The sequence below is a fragment of the Callionymus lyra genome, chromosome 2 (assembly GCF_982586985.1).
Source record: "Callionymus lyra chromosome 2, fCalLyr1.hap1.1, whole genome shotgun sequence".
In the NCBI taxonomy this organism is placed as follows: Eukaryota; Metazoa; Chordata; class Actinopteri; order Syngnathiformes; family Callionymidae; genus Callionymus; species Callionymus lyra.
Genome location: NC_141819.1, coordinates 9,509,329 through 9,530,377, shown reverse-complemented (window position 1 = coordinate 9,530,377; position 21,049 = coordinate 9,509,329). Strand labels below are relative to the sequence as shown.

Here is a 21,049-nt window from a genome sequence, read left to right as displayed (position 1 = left end):
TGATGAGGTTGAAGAAATGAAAGTCAAACCACTTCTCTCAGGTTGAGTTGATTTATTAACAAAAAGATTACAAGTTGGGTTGAATGTGCAGATGAAGAGCTTTTGGATCACAGATGCCATGTTCAACTAAATCTGTATTATCTTAAGTGTCTTCATAGTGACAAAATGAGAACATTTCAAAATCACACACATGAAAAAGCAATAAAATAATCACCCAAGGTTTACTCAGTGTGAATTCTCACGTGTTTTTTTAAGTTACAATTTTGTGCAAAACACTTTCCACACCGAGAACAGATGAAAGGTTTTTCTCCAGTGTGAATTTTCTTGTGTCTCTTCCAGCTAGATATTTGTGTAAAACACTTTCCACACCGAGAACAGATGAAAGGTTTTTCTCCAGTGTGAATTCTCTTGTGTCTCTTCCAGCTAGATATTTGTGTAAAACACTTTCCACACCGAGAACAGATGAAAGGTTTTTCTCCAGTGTGAATTCTCTTGTGTCTCTTCCAGCTAGATATCTCTGTAAAACACTTTCCGCACCGAGAACAGATGAAAGGTTTTTCTCCAGTGTGAATTCTCATGTGGTTCTTCCTGCTAGATAACTGTGTAAAACACTTTCCACACTGAGAACAGGTGAAAGGTCTTTCTCCAGTGTGCATTTTCTTGTGGGTCTTCCAGCTAGATATCTGTGTAAAACACTTTCCACACTGAGAACAGATGAAAGGTTTTTCTCCAGTGTGAACTCTCATGTGGTTCTTCAGTGAACATTCATGTTTAAAACATTTTCCACACTGAGAACAGTTGAAAGGTTTTTCGCCAGTGTGAATTTTCATGTGTCTCTTCAAGTGAGATATCCTTGTAAAACACTTTCCACACTGAGAACAGATGAAAGGTTTTTCTGCAGTGTGAATTATCATGTGTTTTTTTAGGTAACAATTATGTGTAAAACACTTTCCACACTGAGAACAGATGAAAGGTTTTTCACCAGTGTGAATTATCATGTGGTTTTTTAGGCTAAAATTATGTGTAAAACACTTTCCACACTGAGAACAGATGAAAGGTTTTTCTCCAGTGTGAATTCTCATGTGTATCTTAAGATCTTTACTCTTTTCAAAACATTTCAAACAAACTGAACAAGTCAAAGCTCCAATGCAGGATTTCATGTGTTGAGTCAGTCCAGACTTTGAAGAACATTTCTTCCCACATCCAGAGCAGATCATTGATTTGTTATCATCATGTTTCTTCTGACTGACATGAACTTTTGGATTCTCCACAAAGGGTGAACTTGACCGAGTGTTATTGGTTTCTCTCCAGTCATCATTAACAGTGTCAGATTCAGAACACAGCGATCTCTGGTGGTCAGAGTGTAGAGGTGCATCCAAGGAGCTGGTTGGTTCTGGTTCTCCACAGTTGTCTCCATCAGATTCTGGTTCCTTGTGTTGATTTAAACTCATTATTTTATCATATTTACTCTTCATCACGACAGTGAGGGAGGACTGAGTGTCTGCTTTTCCTTCTTGTGCTTTATATATTTCTTCAGAGCTGCACTCCTGCTTAAAATCTTCCTCTTTATTCACCAGCAGCTGCTGAACATCTGTGGAGACACATTCAAGCCACTGAACAATCAAACTATGATGATCTAGTTGACATGGAAAACACTCTTATATTAGGTCTGCACGATTTTCAATCACAATTTATTTTGCTGAGAATTGAGATCACGGTTCACTCAAGATTTTTTTCCCAATGTAAATATTTATTGAACAAAAAACAACGTTTTTTTTCTTATCTACACAACTTTTTCATAATTTTAACAATAATCCTCTTTGAACAATATTTATGTGTAACATGTGTAAAGGTGATGAGAGAGGTAGATGTTTCTCAAAATGTTATCCACGATTGATGACAAAACACAACATTTCCCATGACAGTCTCAACTCCTTCCACAACTGTTCACTCTCAACTGCTCTAGTTTTCTTCACCGCTATCACTTGTTGAGGTGCTTGTGAGGGAGCGCTTGTTTTTATGCAGGTGACGTCCCGGATCAAAAAATCGCTACAATTTTTTTTAAATAATTTTTTCAATAATCCTCGTCATTGGATATGAGATCGTGTATAAGTAGGAATCGATATCGCGATTTATTAACGATTAATCGTGCAGCCCTATATCATATGATTCGAAATTATGTTAAATAAGGCACCAAATGATTGACACACATAGAAAAGTGAAGGTAATAGTTGATGGTTAAATAATGGAATAATATGGCTGTAAATGAGCAGCTTGGCGGAGGTCTGCACTTTCTTGATGGATACTGATGGATACTGTACGAACCTGGTTTCTTGGTCACCATCTCCAGCAGGGTTCTGTCTCTTTCCATCTCTCGTTCATAGCAGAGAAGTTTGGAGAGAAAACTTGGCAGCAGATGATCGTCGACTGCAGTTATCAGCCGCTGCTTGAAGGAATCTTTCAAGCTTTAAAGTCTGTCCATGTTCATCCAACGTGTGATCCACGAACAAAAGAAACTTCTACTGGTCAGAGAAGAAAATGGAGAAAAGGGTGGAGTCAGACAAAATAACAGTTTTGACACACGCATGCGCACTGGCCTCTCTGACTCTAACCAGGCAGAGACAATCCAACTCTGTTCAGATCGAATTACAGTTTTCACAAACTATCGATTTTTTTATAAACATAACTTTATACATAATTGTTACATAACTAAATGAAAGTGAAACAGTGTTTTTGCAGTATTAAGTGTCTGATAATGACATGTGTTGTCTGTGCCAGGCCTTGACTCCTCTGAGTAAATGAAACAAATCATGTTTTGCTCTGGTTTAGCTGTAGTTCCCACCTATGAACGTGCCTTGTTATCAAGGTTTGATGAGACTCCTTCAGTGGGAAAAATCTCTACATCGTATTTCCTCCCTCTCTTTGCAAAGGTTGTTTGCCAATTGTTGAAGAAATGATCAAAAAAAGGCTCCTGTCTGTGACTATTTAAATGTGAAACTATATATAGGGGTTAATATCTTAATTTATTGATTATAATTGAGTGTGAGTCTGTCATTAATGGTGTGAGTGTTTTCAGTCTATATTTCTTTAAACTTTCTTTAACCATCAATTTTCTAGTGACGTTTCGGGTTATCGGGTGAGAGACTTCGCTTGTTTTGACTGAATAAAATGTCTTAGTTGTAATAACCTTGAAGAACCGTCTTACGTTCGGGCCTTAGAGGGAAATGAGTTAGCAACACCAGAATCTGTAAAACATTGTTTTTTTTATCATTATTATTTTATTCATTCTGCCAATAATTCATAGTGTTAGCAACATCCATATTTAAAAATATATTTATTTTCTCTCAGCTTATATCTCAATTTTATGTGAGGAAATTATTTCAAATTCAGTCGAGATCTTTATGCCCAGATATATAAATTCTTCCAGAACCTTTTATTTGTGACACGTTTAACTCTAGCATTTATTTGCATTAAATGAAATGAATGATGTTCTCGTTTGGCAAACTTAATATTGTAATATCTCCAAATGATTGAATTCATTATAATCTAATATTGACTCTTTTAAATGTGATATGAATGATGTGACATTATCAGCACACAAAGATCTTCTAAGCTCAGTGGTATCATTGTCAATCCTCTTAGATTTGGTTTTGAAAGAGCTTTGCTAAAGTAAAAGTTTCAATGGATAATATCAATTCTTCAGCACATATAGATGTTTATTTAGTTATGTTCTTATTGTTAGCATTTCTGTTGTTGGTATTCTGTACCAAAGTTTAACCTAACAATAAAACACTTCAAATATACATAAAATAAAATAAAATTTATCAAAGATATTTCAGATTATAATATTAAATATTCATTGATTTATTTTCTTGTCTTGTCCTCTCTTTGGATTTTGCGATCCTTTTTTTAACCCACTTTCTTTATTCATTATTTTAAGAAAAATATTTTGAATTTGTTCTCCAACTATTGTTAGAATCGAGTATTGAAAATTGGTATTTAACAGACTATGATTGGACTCATAGTTTCACGTTTATTTGAGGGTTTTCTTTGTTCCAGGAGGACTTGAATCAAATCATTATGTCATGTGAATGGAAGACTATTATTATTTAAATGCTGATATAATTACATTCTTTGAATAAATTACAAGTCCCTATTTTTAGTCTATTTTACTGCTCAATGTGTTGCTCTAGTTCTTATTTCTGATCCACTTTAATTTAAGGTAGTATATCTTTAATAAATTAATTTAGAAACTGTTATAACTATATTATTCTTATCCTTTTTCCTGAAGACATTTTTTATTCCTCATTGGTCTTAAACTTTTGGATTCAATTATTTTCCTTGCGTTATCTTTTCTTCAGAAAATGTTTATTGTTGCCTTAGAACACCAGAAGCAGTTCTGAGACATATTAACCATTTTGTATTTTAATTTTAATTGAATTCGTCAATTTAATATTTTATTCTAAGTTTAATTTTTCAGATTGTGTGTTGTTGGCTGCCAGCGGTGTATAGACAACTATTCTATTTTATTTTCATTGTTTACATTTTCTTCTTAAAATTATTTATTCTGAATATATTATTACAACGAAAACACAGAAAGATATATTTTGATCTTTAGAACTTTCCTGATGTTTAGACAATTTTCAGGCCATCTGATAGTTTTCAGGTTTCATATATTCCCAATATGTCCTTCTTTTAGCATTAATTAAGGTCTGATCAGTTTGAGGGAAGTTGGATTACAAGTAGTGATGTGTCGATGAAGCTTCGTGAAACAGTGTCTTATTTTTCAGAGGACAGTAGGGGGCGCCATCTAGGAAAATAATGACACTGTTTCATGAAGCTTCATCAACACATCACTAATTACAAGTTGACATCTTACATTTTTTGTGCAGATAGATTTGCTTATTGTCATGAATTCATAAAAGGTCCAATTCTATTTCTCCTGTCTGTCCATAGGTACATTTGTAAGTCTGCTGGTCAAGTTTGAAGCTTCACATCATATAGTTTATTGTTCATTCTGTTGGGACCTTCTAACAAGGAGATCATTTGATATCTGCAGTGGACAGTGGCTTCTTATTTCTCCCTCTCTGGAGAACTTCTCAACACCACCTAACAGGATGAGGATGATCAGAAGGTATGAGAAGGTCAGTTATGAATCTATTCAGGTGTCCATGAGGAGGTTGTGTGTGTCATGAGTTGTTTATTTCAAACTTTGTATGTCTGTGGATGTTAATGTTTGTCATGTGTTTAGTTTAAATACATGTTGAAGTTAGCAGAGAGTTCAAATGATCAGTATGTTTTGACTTCATGCAGAAGAGTGAAGGACAGGTGGGAGTTCGGGGGAATTTTTATCTGTGGTGATTTACAATGGGCTTACAACCTATCATCACACGCCCTAGCAGGGTCACGATACAGAGTGCTACTTTTATGGATCATATTTTTACTGATGTTAATGACATAGCAGGAGGTCTCCTTGTAAATGATATAAGTGACCACCTACCAATCTTTGCTATCTATGACTGGAAATGCACTGTGAGACAGGCTCAGAACAAAAACACATACATTCGGGTCAGGACTGAAGGAGGGTTGAATTCACTGAATAATGAACTACTGAGGCAGAACTGGAACAATGTTTACAATGAAACAGATGTGAATGATGCATATGATTCTTTTTTGCTAACTTTTAAACACTTTAACAAACACTGTCCTCCAAAAAAAAGACAAATCAGAAAAAGGAGGTGAAACCATGGCTTACAAAAACATTGATAAATGCCTGCAAGAAAAAAACCCTCTGTACAGACAGATCATAAAATCTAGGACGATCCAGTCAGAAATTAGATACAAAAGGTACAGAAACAAACTTAAACAGTAACTTAAATGAACGCAAGAAACAATACTACAGCAATTTATTAGCAGAAAACATGAATCATACTAAAAAATGATGGGATATTTTAAATGATGTTACTGACAATAAACGTAAAAAACCGAGTTACCTCCTACTTTAAGTACAACAACATGCAGCAAGAGAACCAGAAATCAATACAAACAGATTCAATGAATTCTTTGTGAACATCTGGACGGAGCTAGCCAAGGACATTCCGGTCTCACCCCTACACTGGGACCACTTTGATAAGAACACAGACATGAATCGTTTCTCACTCCGTGAAGGACACAGAGATTAGACACCTGGTCAACTGTCAAAAATACTACAGAAGCTATTTAACAATAGGCTCGATGATTTCAACAACAAACACAAATGACTTCATGACAGCCAGTATGGATTCAGAAGGAATCACTCGACTTAGCTCTGACTGAATCTGTGGAAATTATAACTGACGCCATCGACCAAAAACTACACTCTGCACATAGCCGGTCCGAGGCATAAGCCAAGTATGCGACCGCATAGGGTCGTTTATACTGTATGTCGTGAATATTATTTAACGAGATTTGTGAAGCCATTAATAACATATTAGCTAGCTAGTTAAAAACGAAATAGATTTATCTTTCAACTGGCCCGTGTTAGCTTAATATTCATACTACATACTACATACAACATACTACATACTACATACTAAAAAAATCGCATATGTCAACATATATGTCTCCCTTTTTTTTCCCTTTTTGGCTTCAAAAAAAAGTTTTTGCTAATGTTTGATAGTAAACATATGTTGGCAGGCTCTAGTACTGACAGAGGATGCGACGTGAACGCTGATCCATTGACCCCCCGGATGCCATTAATATGGAGAAATATATTGTTACATTTTAAACATGTTTGACGTCTTTAATCTTTTTTTGCTTCAAAATAAACTGTTTTATAAATATTACTTTCTTATAAATTACTCTTGTCAACTAATAAGTAGACTATAGAGAGAAACTAGTTATCAAAGTCATTTACTTCTTTATTTCCTATTAATAATCATTAAATGGGGTGTTCAGATTAAACCTCATTATTATCACGTTACTAAAGGTAGAATATAGTCACAATGAAATAGATACACTAGCGCCATCAGGTGGCCACTGCTGAGATGACATATAGAGAGTGTGCGTGCATGTGTAGGTGTGTGTGAATTCTTTTGGACAGAAAATGAACAAATATAAAGTGACCAAACCAGTGGATTTATTTGAAAACAAGATCAGGGAACATCAAAGTGAAGAGAGCGAGTGAACAGAATATTCATACTTTATTAAAAATTTCAATTTAACTAATTGTTTAGTCTTTCTTCAGCTGCTGATATGGAATTATATCACACTTGAATTCTAGAGTTCAGGTTAGCAAAAGTACAATTACTTTGTTTAAATACATGATGTTTATTAGTTTTGTTGAGAGATTTTCCTTCTTTGGTCTCAAAAGTTTCTCTTTGATTCACTGCTTCATAGCAAAAGCGTGACTACCCTCTAGTGGACAAGACAAGTAAAACAACATTCTTGTGGCTCTTTTATAAACCAATACTACTAAAAACATCGTAGTTTTACAATGAACTTTAACATTTAAATGACGTGTTTCCATGCTTTACTTTTAAACTCAGGATCTTAAAAAGTGATTTCAAGACTTTACTGCAGGAATCCACAACTTTCTTTGCATCAGGATCAGTTCAATGTGGAAACTGTTGTCATGGAGCAGACTTCAGAAAACAACCATTAAAAATATATAACAACATCAGTAGAAAACATATGAATCATTAGTTGTATCTTTAAAGAGATTTTTCCTCTTAAGGTCAGGATGTTTCAAGAATAAGTCGAGCTGTAAAAATATAAATCATGTATTGAAGTCATTTGAAGTTGATCAAACAGTCTGGAAGGAACATCTTAACATTCATCTTCTTGCTTGATCTGAAATTCCCTTCAAGTTATTTCCCTCTGTTTCTTCTGAGAGTCACTGTGGTAGTCACTCCTCAGTCGCAGCATTTCAAATCTGGATCAGGATGATCCAGATAATCCTGATCCTCCATCAAGTTCCTGTTGTTGTTGGACAGTAGGAGGCGCTGCTGTGTGTGAGTCCAGTGAGAGTGAAGACTGAGAGAAGAAGAGACATGTGGTGATGATGGTGGAAGAACAGACGTTGTCTTGACGATCATATACTGATCCAAACTGAGACGAGTCAATGTTCTGTCAACATTCTTCTGAGAACTTGAGAGAAGAACCATGTGACTGAAACATCCCAGAATAATCTTGGATGTCAGATTTGAAGATGAAGTCAGCAGCTACACTAGCATGTAGCTAACATGAGTCTAGTCTAGTTGTGATGAAAATGTTCAAGTGAACACATGATTCAATATGAAGTGATTCATGTGTGAAATGATGTTTAAAGTGACTCAACATTGTGAGTTGATGATCAAACTCACGTCTGATTTCAAATATTTGTTCTCCACTGACAGTCAAACTGAAACAATGTTGATGTTGAAGCTCCTGAAGAGTTTTGAGCTGAAGGTCTTGAAGATTTGGAATCAGAGCTTCACTTGATACTGTAACTGTGAGTCTTTAACATCTGCACGTTTGTTCTGGAATCTTCTTCATCAAGTCCATATCCACAAAGACCTTCAACTGCTGTGTCAGCAGATGAGCTTTGATGTTGAAGTCAATCCATGGAATCAAACTTACCATTCATGGATGAAGGTCTAACCTATGTGGTCCACAGTTGTCCAGCCTGGAGGAAGAAAGAGTCAGAAGATCAGATTAATTTGATTCAGATGTTTCATGAATATTGTTTCATTCTCAGTGGACGACTCAGTCAAGACTGTTGATGACAACAAAGATGGATCTATAAACAGGCTGCTCAGTCTCAACTGTCTCCTTCATGCTTCCACTGGTGTCCAGCAGGAGAACATGGAGGTACTCAGAGTTTGGATTCATGTGCTCAGTTCAGATGAAGAGTCTAAGCATCAAATGTTCAGTCTGAAGATCTTTGGAGTTCAGTCAGTGAGTTCTGCTGCTCTGTTCATACCTGAGAGTCTCCAGTCTCCAGTCTGGACTCTTCAGTCCAGCAGACAGCAGCTCCAGTCCTGGTCCTCCTGGATGATTCCCGCTCAGGTCCAGTTCTCTCAGGTGGGATGGGTTCAATGTCAGAGCTGAGGCCAGAGAAGAACAACCTCTCTCTGAGATCTGACACATTGACAAACTGTAATGAAGGAGAAACACTTTTAGAAACTTATCAGAACCAAGAGAAGATGATGTTCTGACCTGAGAGTCTCCAGGTGACAGTGTGGACTCTTCAGTCCAGCAGACAGCAGCTCCACTCCTGGATCCTGCAGCTTGTTTTTACTCAGGTCCAGTAGAGTCAGACTAGAGGACGTAGAGCTGAGGACTGAGGACAGAAGTGAACAACTTCTCTCTGACAGTCCACAACATCTCAGCCTGTGAAAGAGACGAGTTTCATCAAACAAACAATGAAAACAATCAAAGACAAACCTCAAGATTCCACTCTAAAGTGTTTTGTCTTCTACGAGACAGATGAGGTGAGAACACTGGATAAAGAATATGCAACGACTGTTGTTTTGATTATTATTCATTTTCATTTAAAGTTGACACTTGTTTGTTCATCATTACAATGATTTATTAATATGATATTTTTATAAACTACGTAACATCTTTACCTGCTACACAAACATACAAATGTATCTATGAGCTGCTTCACTGAAGAACAAAGTGATGACAGACTTTGACTCGTGTTTCCACCTCTGACTTTACATTTGAGCTTTGATGATGTAGAAAAGATGATGTTCTGACCTGAGAGTCTCCAGGTGACAGTGTGGACTCTTCAGTCCAGCAGACAGCAGCTCCACTCCTGGATCCTGCAGCTTGTTTCTACTCAGGTCCAGTAGAGTCAGACTAGAGGACGGAGAGCTGAGGACTGAGGACAGAAGTGAACAACTTCTCTCTGACAGTCGACAGTCTCTCATCCTGTGAAAGAGACGAGTTTCATCAACAAGTGACTTTTTCAATTTTCTATTTGACAAGAATTGAAAGAGTTTATTTAAAGACAAACTCAACTATTTCCATTGATAAGATCTTCAGTTGTGGTTTGTTGTCTGCTTCCTCTCTAATATAGTTCAGTCAAAGTTTCTTTCAAACCTTTGATACCAACTATTGACACGTCATTGATTCATGCTGGACTTTTGAACATCAACAAGTGTTTGATTGAATGTGTTCATGTTATGGTTGATTTGATGTTGATGGACCAGATGAAGAGAAACTATGGAAGTATATCAGTGTCATCACAATATTGAATGGTTTCAACCTTTCAAATGTTGAATTTTTTTTTGTTGATAATTGATTAATAAAAAAATAAATAATTTGTATATTGAAGGTTAAATTTATTTTTATTGAATAATAATAATTATGTTTTTAAATGAGTAAAACTTTTTTCAAAAATAGAGTTTATTATTGTAATTAACAAGTATCCTTTCAAATTCATTATGAAAATGTCAACATTTTCAAAATCTATTATGAATGCTGGTATGGAATAATAAATAAAATAACTTGAGATTCAATATTTTTAACAAGTAGCCTTTCAATTTAATATTAAAAACGTGAAAGTGTTTAAAATCGAATTTATAATATATATTTAAATTATTGAAATCAATTATTCATAACATAATTCTATGGTTAAAAAAATACAACATTTCAATAAAATAAAATGTTAAATTCAATCCTTCAATTCTCTGATGACACTGATCTACTTGCATAAGAAACAAAGCAAATGTTTTTCAATATTCAGTTCATGATCTGAAAATAGATTCAACTGCTCCAACAGGAAGTGACATTTATCAACAAGTCATATTAAAAGTAGGAAATCTACAGTTTTCTCTCTAAATGTTTGACCTTGAAAATGTTCAAAACCAAGATCAACTTGATGAGACTGATTGTTGCAACAGTCACATGTCAGGAGAATGATCACAGATACCATCAGCACAATGGACTCAACAAGAAATGGAGACACATGTGTTCAGTGTGAAGTGAAGTAGTTGTAGATGAGCCTCACAAATCATTGGAGAAAGACATTTCTTACCAACATGTTAGTTTTCACACCCGTATATAACCTGAGCACAAATATTGATATTTTCTTACAACACACTTGGTTGTCACGTCAATACTTCATCTCTCCTGTCCTGTTTGTGGGGGCGCTAATCCTCTAAATGAGGGTGAAGAAGTCGTAACCAGCGGCTGATGAAGATGACGAGTTAACAATAGTGTCAGTACACGATGAGGGCAGCCTACACTGTACAAAAACAAACAACTCACCACACATGGATTTCCTAAATGTTACAAAATAAAATGTTCATTTCTGGATCTACGACCTGAAAGAATCAATAATCAAACAGAAATATCTTCTTCACATTTGAAGTTAATCTTACAGCAAATGACATCAACTTTCATTGATCTCTTTACATCCACCACACATGATGACTTTAACCACGTCTTTAAAATGATCATCAATATATGATTTGACTGTTAACTGATGCTTTTACAAAACCATACTTTTTATATGTGTCAGTGAAACTGAGTCATTTATAATTGTATTATTTATTTTAATTTTATAATGATTTTATTCACACAGTTGCAACATTAAATTCAAATAAAAACAGTAATTTATTGAACACAATTGACTTTGAAATGACTTGTTAATGTGGTTCAGTTAGTCAAAGTCACCCCTGTGAGTGTTTTCTCTGTCACAAGACAAATGTATTTATGATTCCTTTAATAATACAGACGTGTACAAAATACTTATTAAGTTAACAAAGATCTGCTGTTTTTTTGTTTATGTTTTAAGTCACCGTTGATGTTTGTTTTGACTCTGTTGGTTTGGACTGTTGCTGAATGAATTGAAATCTCAGTGAAAGACATGACAAACAAAACTTATTGGCTTCAATGTACATTTATCAACATGTTTAGCTTCAAAAGAAGCTTAAAGTAAGTAAAGTAGTTTTGTTTCATTAAATAAACGTCATGATAAATTGAAGAAAAATGTAAGAATGATGCGATTAGTCGACTTAATTGTTTCAATATTTGGTGAACAGTCGACTGTTATAATAGTCGTAGACCTCATGAACAACAGATGAACCATAAGAGAAGAAAAGAGACAACAACGGTGGAAAAAACAAACGATGAAAACAAATCCTCAAGATTCAACTCTAAAGTGATTTGGCTTCTACGAGACAGATGACGTGAGAACACTGGATAAAGAATATGCAACGACTGTTGTTTTGATTATTATTCATTTTCATTTAAAGTTGACGCTTGTTTGTTCATCATTACAATGATTTATTAAGATGATATTTTTATAAACTACGTAACATCTTTACCTGCTACACAAACATACAAATGTATCTATGAGCTGCTTCACTGAAGAACAAAGTGATGACAGACTTTGACTCGTGTTTCCACCTCTGACTTTACATTTGAGCTTTGATGATGTAGAAAAGATGATGTTCTGACCTGAGAGTCTCCAGGTGACAGTGTGGACTCTTCAGTCCAGCAGACAGCAGCTCCACTCCTGGATCCTGCAGGTCGTTGTCACTCAGGTCCAGTTCAGTCAGACTAGAGGACGGAGAGCTGAGGACTGAGGACAGAAGTGAACAACTTCTCTCTGACAGTCGACAGTTGATCAGCCTGTGAAAGAGACGAGTTTCATCAACAAGTGACTTTTTCAATTTTCTATTTGACAAGAATTGAAAGAGTTTATTTAAAGACAAACTCCACTATTTACATTGATAAGATCTTAAGATCTTTTGTTGTCTGCTTCCTCTCTAATATAGTTCAGTCAAAGTTTCTTTCAAACCTTTGATACCAACTATTGACTAGTCATTGATTCATGCTGGACTTTTGAACATCAACAAGTGTTTGATTGAATGTGTTCATGTTATGGTTGATTTGATGTTGATGGACCAGATGAAGAGAAACTATGGAAGTATATCAGTGTCATCACAATATTGAATGGTTTCAACAATCAAATGTTGGATTCGTTTTTTGAATAATTGAATATTAAATTATTAAATAATTTGTATATTGAAGGTTCAATTTATTTTTATTGAATAATAATAATAATGTTTTTTTTAAATGAGTAAAACTTTTTTCCCAAATAGAGTTTAATATTGTAATTAACAAGTATCCTTTTAAATTCATTATAAAAATGTCAAAGTGTTTAAACTCCAATATAAATGCTGGTATAACAGAGTCACCAAAAAAACCCAAAAGAGTACCGAGCTACTTGATCATACTTTCAGCCAATCATGTGACACATAGACGATCATGTGACAACATCAAAACATCTATTTAGATATTTTCCTGACAATGTGTCAACTTTGTTTTAAGGTCTGGAGTTTAAAAAGTCTTTCCCTACATCTCAAGATCAATCTGTGGTTTCTGCCTGTAATAGACGTATCAGAATCAAAATCAGAAACTTTTATTGACAGTTTCTTAAACACAACAAAGTAATTCAAGTGTCAGTACAAAACAAAAAAAATACACAAAATGAACAATAGAAAAACAGAGACAAACATCGAGGCAGACGTTCTGCTGAACCTGTCAGTCTGTATAATAAAATGAATAAAAGAATTGAATGACGATTATTTATTTTTAAATTATTATAAATTACAATATTAATATCTATGTGTAAAAAATGATTACATAATTTGATGAAAACAAAATCAATCTTTTAATATTCAAATAATTGAATTAAATTATTAAGAAAATAATTATATGGTAAACAAATAGTAACTTGAAAAAAAAAAGCCAAATGTTAAATTCAATCCTTCAATTCTCTGATGACACTGATCTACTTGCATAAGAAACAAAGCAAATGTTTTTCAATATTCAGTTAATGAGCTGAAAATAGATTAAACTGCTCCAACAGGAAGTGACATTTATACTGACGTGTACAAAATACTTATTAAGTTAACAAAGATCTGCTGTTTTTTTCTTTATGCTTTAAGTCACCGTTGATGGTTGTTTTGACTTTGTTGGTTTGGACTGTTGCTGAATGAATTGGAGTCTCAGAAAAAAACATGACAAACAAAACTTATTGGCTTCAATGTACATTTAGCAACATATTTAGCTTTAAAAGAAGCTTAAAGTAATACCTGACATGAATATTTTAAATTAAATACATGCAGTCGGACAAAGAGGACTATGAAGTTGAACCCCTTTGTTTTTATCATTTATTTTTATAAAACACATTTCCTGAGAAAAGTACAAAAGTTTATTTTTTGTATGAAACAGTAAAGTTAAATAAAGCTGCATTTTTATTGATGTAACCTTCGTCGTTTTGTTTCATTCAAGAAACTTGAATTTAAGATGAAGATTGTGTAGAAATCAGGCTCAGAGCTGCTGTGAAGGTCACACATGCTAACTTCAAGTTTATTTTCTATAAATAAATGTTTTGTACACATTCATTTGTGTATACGCAGTATAATTAATAAGGGCACATGTTTCTACTAATGTCTTCTGAACCAGTGGGCAACAGGTTGAGGGTTCAATTCCAGGCTGACCTGACATCCTTTTTCCTGATCATAAAACATGAATCAAAACTCTTCTTAGTCTTTAAACATGTTTACATGTATTTGTGTTGTGTTTCTCTGAGTCTTTCGGAATCTATGTTTTCATCACTGATCCTCTGTCTCACATCAATTGAATGCATCAGGGATGAGAGGGCCCTGACCAAGAAGGATGAACCAATAGCAAATGTTACAGAATAAAAGCTTGTCAGTGGTTGACTTTCTGTCTTCAAGTATTTCATTGGTCAACAGCTGCAGAATGATGAACTCAGCAAAGTGTGTGTGTTTCATGTCCTTCAGTTGAAGATGAACAAACACAAAAGTTCATTCAGGGAACAAGCCAAGAAAACATTGAGACAGAAGCAGTTGTTAGTGCTGTGATAGTCCCACATTCTGACCACATTCAACTTTGAAATATGTTCTTTTGATTATTATTCATTTTCATTTAAAGTTGACGCTTGTTTGTATATCATTACAATGATTTATTAAGATGATATTTTTATAAACTACGTAACATCTTTACCTGCTACACAAACATACAAATGTATTTATGAGCTGCTTCACTGAAGAATAAAGTGATGACAGATTTTGACTCGTGTTTCCACCTCTGACTTTACGTTTGAGCTTTGATGATGTAGAAAAGATGATGTTCTGACCTGAGAGTCTCCAGGTGACAGTGTGGACTCTTCAGTCCAGCAGACAGCAGCTCCACTCCTGGATCCTGCAGTTTGTTTCTACTCAGGTCCAGTTCAGTCAGACTAGAGGACGGAGAACTGAGGACTGAGGACAGAAGTGAACAACTTCTCTCTGACAGTTCACAGTAGCTCAGCCTGTGAAAGAGACGAGTTTCATCAACAAGTGACTTTTTCAATTTTCTATTTGACAAGAATTGAAAGAGTTTATTTAAAGACAAACTCAACTATTTACATTGATAAGATCTTCAGTTGTGGTTTGTTGTCTGCTTCCTCTCTAATATAGTTCAGTCAAAGTTTCTTTCAAACCTTTGATACCAACTATTGACACGTCATTGATTCATGCTGGACTTTTGAACATCAACAAGTGTTTGATTGAATGTGTTCATGTTATGGTTGATTTGATGTTGATGGACCAGATGAAGAGAAACTATGGAAGTATATCAGTGTCATCACAATATTGAATGGTTTCAACCATCAAATGTTAAATTAGTTTTTTAAATAATTGAATATTAAATAATTAAATGAATTGTATGTTATAGTTTGAATTTATTTTCATTGAATAATAATAACAAGATTTAAAATGAGTAAAGGTTTTTTCACAAATATAGTTTAATATTGTAATTAACAAGTTTCCTTTTAAATTCATTCTAAAAATATCAAAGTGTTTAAAATCTAATATAAATGCTGGTATAACAGAGTCACCAAAAAAAACCAAAAGAGTACCGAGCTACTTGATCGTACTTTCAGCCAATCATGTGACACATAGAAGATCATGTGACAACATCAAAACATCTATTTAGGTATTTTCTTGACAATGTTTAGACTTTGTATTAAGGTCTGGAGTTTAAAAAGTCTTTCACTACATCTCAAGATCAATCTGTGGTTTCTGCCTATAATAGACGTATCAGTCTGTGTAAGAAAAATAATTGAATCAAGATTATTAAAAAATATACTGACGTGTACAAAATACTTATCAAGTGAACAAAAATCTGCTGGTTTTTTGTTTATGTTTTAAGTCACTGTTGATGGTTGTTTTGACTGTTGGTTTGGACTGTTGCTGAATGAATTGGAGTCTCAGTAAAAGACCTAAAAACAAAACTTATTGGCTTCAATGTACATTTATCAACATATTTAGATTTAAAAGAAGCTTAAAGTAATACCTGACATGAATATTTTAAATTAAATACATGCAGTCGGACAAAGAGGGCTATAAAGACGAACCACATGAGGCCACATGTTTCTACTAATGTCATTTGAGCTTTGATGATGTAGAAAAGATGATGTTCTGACCTGAGAGTCTCCAGGTGACAGTGTGGACTCTTCAGTCCAGCAGACAGCAGCTCCACTCCTGGATCCTGCAGCTTGTTGTAACTCAGGTCCAGTAGAGTCAGACTAGAGGAAGGAGAGCTGAGGACTGAGGACAGAAGTGAACAACTTCTCTCTGACAGTTCACAACAGCTCAGCCTGTGAAAGAGACGAGTTTCATCAACAAGTGACTTTTTCAATTTTCTATTTGACAAGAATTGAAAGAGTTTTTTTTAAGGCAAACTCAACTATTTACATTGATAAGATCTTCAGTTGTGGTTTGTTGTCTGCTTCCTCTCTAATATAGTTCAGTCAAAGTTTCTTTCAAACCTTTGATTCCAACTATTGACACGTCATTGATTCATGCTGGACTTTTGAACATCAACAAGTGTTTGATTGAATGTGTTCATGTTATGGTTGATTTGATGTTGATGGACCAGATGAAGAGAAACTATGGAAGTATATCAGTGTCATCACAATATTGAATGGTTTTAACCTTTCAAATGTTGAATTGGTTTTTTTTAATAATTGAATAATAAACAATTAAATGACTTGTATATTAAATGTTGGATTTATTTTCATTGAATAATAACAATAATGTTTTATAAATTAGTAAAGGTGTTTTCACAAATATTGTTTAATATTGTAATTAACAAGTATCCTTTTAAATTCATTCTAAAAATATCAAAGTGTGACACTTATACTGACATGTACAAAATACTTTTTTAAGTACTGAACTTTTTTAATACTTTTAAGTCACTGTTGATGATTGTTTTGACTGTTGGTTTGGACTGTTGCTGAATAAATTGGAGTCTCAGTAAAAGACCTAAAAACAAAACTTATTGGCTTCAATGTACATTTATCAACATATTTAGATTTAAAAGAAGCTTAAAGTAATACCTGACATGAATATTTTAAATTAAATACATGCAGTCGGACAAAGAGGGCTATAAAGGTGAACCCCTTTGTATTTTCTTTTTTTTTATATAGAACACATTTCCTGAGAAAAGGAGAAAAATGTTGACCTTTTGTATGAAACAGTAAAGTTAAATAAAGCTGCATTTTTATTGATGTAACCTTCGCCGTTTTGTTTCATTCAAGAAACTTGAATTTAAGATCGAGATTGTGTAGAAATCAGGCTCAGAGCTGCTGTGAAGGTCACACATGCTAACTTCAAGTTTATTTTCTATAAATAAATGTTTTGTACACATTCATTTGTGTATACGCAGTATAATTAATGAGGCTACATGTTTTTAAAAATGCTTGTTTGTTTATCATAACAATGATTTATTAAGATGATATTTTTATAAACTACGTACATCTTTACTTTTTAAATTATCTATTTGACAAGACTGAACTTGTTACATTCATAAAATCACCTTCACATTTTGTATGAATATTTGAGGAAGGTTTGTCTAAATTAGGATCAATTTGTTAAACACGATGACAAACACAACAATCATCAAAGAGTAAATCAAACATTCATGTTTAGTTCATATCATCAGAAATGTTTGAACAACTTACAGAACTTTCTTTGCAGCTTGAACCACCGGCAGAAGCCTCTCAAGAACCTCTTCTGAAGCCTTTATTGAGTATTTCTTCAGGTCAAACACGTCCAGATGTTCCTCTGAGGACAGTAGGATGAAGGCCAGGGTCGACCATTGAGCAGGAGACATTTGTTGAGTGTAGAGAGGTCCTGATCTCATCTGCTGTTGGACCTCCTCCACCAGAGAAGTGTCCTTCACTTCATTCAGACAGTGAAACAGGTTGATGATTCTCTCTGGAGACACATCCTCACTTATCTTCCTCTTGATTAGCTTTGCTGTGTTGTGATTGGTCCAGGAGCTACTTCCTGTCTGTGTCAACAAACCTGGAAGGAGACTCTGGCTGGTCTGCAGAGAAAGACCCAGAAGGAAACGCAGGAACAAGTCCAGATGTCCATTTGGACTTTTTAGGGTTTCATCTATTGCTGTCTGGTAGAACCTTTCTGTTAGATTTTTGTTTCTCAAGATTCTTAACTGTTTTGATGTTGGTTTTGTTTCCAGCAGGTTGACTCCGGAGTTGATGAATGTCTGGTGGACGTGAAGGGCAGCCAGAAACTCCTGAACACTCAGGTGGATGTAGCAGAACACCTTGTCCTGGTACAGTCCTCTCTCCTCTCTGAAGATCTGAGTGAACACTCCTGAGTAAACTGAAGCTGCTGAGATGTCGATGTCACACTCTGTGAGGTCTGACTCATAGAAGATCAAGTTTCCTCTCTGCAGCTGCTCAAAAGCCAGTTTTCCCAGAGACTCCACCATCTTCCTGCTCTCAGGATCCCAAACTGTGTCAGTCCCAGATCCTCCGTCGAACTTCAGCTTCTTGACTTTTAACTGAACCACCAGGAAGAGGATGTACATCTCAGTCAGGGTGTTGGGCAGCTGTCCTGTCTCTGTGATCTTCAACATGTCCTCCAGAACTGTGGCAGTGATCCAGCAGAAGATCGGGATGTGACACATGATGTAGATGCTTCGTGACCTCCGGATGTGAGACATGATGGTGCTGGTCTGCTCCTCATCTCTGAACCTATTCCTGAAGTACTCCTCCTTCTGGAGGTCATTGAACCCTCTGACCTCTGTCACCATGTCCACACACTCAGGAGGGATCTGATTGGCTGCTGCAGGTCGTGTGGTGATCCAGAGACGAGCTGAGGGAAGAAGATCCCCCCCGATGAGGTTTGTCAGCAGGACGTCTACTGAGGTGGACTCTGTAGCTTCTATCAGGCGCCGACTGTTGAGGAAGTCCAGAGGGAGTCGACACTCGTCCAGACCATCAAAGATGAACAGAACCTGGAGTCCTTCAAAGCTGCTGAGTCTGGATTCTCTGGTTTCAGGAAAGAAAAGATGAACTAGTTCCATCAAACTCAACTTCTTCTCTTTTAGCAGGTTCAGCTCTCTGAAGGTGAACGGGAAAATGAGGTGGAAGTTCTGGTGGGCTTTGTCTTCAGCCCAGTCCAGAGTCAGCTTCTGGGTCAGGAGGGTCTTCCCAATGCCAGCCACGCCCTTCGTCAGCAGTGTTCTGATTGGTCGTTCTCTGTCAGGTGAGGCTTTAAAGAGGTCTTCTTGTCTGATGGTGGGTTCTGGTCTGGTCTGGTTCCTGGTGGCTGATTCGATCTGTCGGACCTCGTGCTCCTGGTTGACCTGGTCTGTGCCCCCCTCAGTGATGTAGAGCTCAGTGAAGATCTCATTCAGAGGAGCAGAGTTTCCTGCTTTAGCGACCCCCTCAGACACACTGTGGAACTTCTTCTGCAGGCTCCTCTTCAGTCGTCCTCCACACTCTGAAGCAAGACTTCCTGAATGAAGACACAAGTCACACGAGTCAGAAGATTGTAGAAGGTGAAAATGGAGTAAAATTTTCAGATCTGATGAAATTGTTCTTCATCTTCATCATGTTTGTTCATATGTTCTTACTGCTCAACAGACACTCGGCCAGATCCTCCTGCTCCATGTCCTTCAGGAGATGAACTGTGATCTTCAGGAATTCTTCTCTGATGCTTCTCCACTTCTCATCTTCCTCCTCAGTCTGTGGAGTCTCTGGACTCACAAACCTCCAGACTCTCTTCAGCTCCTTCTGCATATAGTCGTAGAAGTTTCTCTCCAGTGACTGGAACAGAATCACAGAGAAGAAAGAGTGATAGTGGATCATCTCAAGAACCACAAAGACCAGAAACTTTAACTTGGATTCAGATGAATGATAATGAACAGAAGGAACCTCTAGGATGAGGACCTCCTCTGGCTCATAAACATACCAGTCGTATGGTTTCCAGTTGTGAAGGATGTTGCTGACCAATGAGAAGCTCTGAGTTCTGATGGTCCACTCTGAGAAGAAGAGATGAAATCAGACTGTAAATAAACTCTTGTCGAGTTGAAGGTTCTGATCATAGGTAAACTAGAAGGTTCATTTAAAAACCCACATACAGGACCATCTCCATTAGAACTTAAATACTGTCAAGCCAAACTGTTTATTTTAAATATAATTTTATAAAAATGAGTCTTCTTGGTCTTATTATTGAAAGACTCAGAACAGTCTGTTTCTATCCTGGTATTCACCAGCTGAGCCACTAGATGTCGGTGTTGTTGTTCTGGAGTAAAACTATCTGATGCTGCTTCTGGTTATGGTGCGAAGCTACGTGGACCAATGTGGAGCCGCTTCACCAAAACTTCGAATTAATGTTCAAAATTGTTTTCAATTTTGCCTCCTGACAGACTATCTGCTGACATGGCACCGAAACCAACCAAACAAACTCAAAATACAGTACGACGAAGAGCAAGCGTGCGGTGCTGCATGTGGAGCGACTACAGGTGGCGACGTCGTGAACGAGTCTGTATTGTCCGCCATTAAGTCGAAGAAAAAATAATGTGAGGTTTGATGGACAGCTTGGTGAAATACAAGGCTTGAAAACAAATTTATACGCAGTTAGTACTCGTGCTTGAGCGGTGAATAGAATCAGCGCTAACGACAACGTTGCATCACTGCTAGCTGAGAATGCTAACATGAAGGCTGCTATCGAGGCCCTGACTC

General features: G+C 35.9%; 1 protein-coding gene and 1 pseudogene across 4 annotated transcripts in view; both read right to left on the bottom strand.

Annotated features, from left to right (window-relative positions):
* Positions 1-240: 240 nt before the first annotated feature.
* LOC148085273 (uncharacterized) lies at positions 241-2,510 on the bottom strand (annotated as a pseudogene). The gene is made up of 2 exons (XR_015710496.1): positions 2,326-2,510; positions 241-1,591 (listed from the first exon to the last, which is right to left on the bottom strand). The product of XR_015710496.1 is annotated as an uncharacterized LOC148085273 (transcript).
* A 4,585-nt stretch (positions 2,511-7,095) lies between these two features.
* The window catches only part of LOC148085271 (NLR family CARD domain-containing protein 3-like), a 29,196-nt gene continuing 15,242 nt past the window's right edge, over positions 7,096-21,049 (bottom strand). Inside the window, exons 5-15 of one of the 3 annotated variants that reach the window (XM_087783442.1) lie at positions 20,277-20,346; positions 19,939-20,131; positions 18,014-19,820; positions 16,475-16,648; positions 15,146-15,319; positions 12,433-12,606; positions 9,724-9,897; positions 9,178-9,351; positions 8,942-9,115; positions 8,599-8,644; positions 7,096-8,013 (exon numbers count right to left, since the gene is read on the bottom strand). In XM_087783442.1, coding sequence (XP_087639568.1) covers positions 8,602-8,644; positions 8,942-9,115; positions 9,178-9,351; positions 9,724-9,897; positions 12,433-12,606; positions 15,146-15,319; positions 16,475-16,648; positions 18,014-19,820; positions 19,939-20,131; positions 20,277-20,346 — 3,157 coding nt within the window. In that variant the 3' untranslated portion in view covers positions 7,096-8,013; positions 8,599-8,601. Of the gene's footprint in view, positions 8,014-8,598; positions 8,645-8,941; positions 9,116-9,177; positions 9,352-9,405; positions 9,462-9,723; positions 9,898-12,432; positions 12,607-15,145; positions 15,320-16,474; positions 16,649-18,013; positions 19,821-19,938; positions 20,132-20,276; positions 20,347-21,049 lie in introns of those variants that run through there. The other 2 variants (XM_087783443.1, XM_087783444.1) reach the window with 2 other exon arrangements.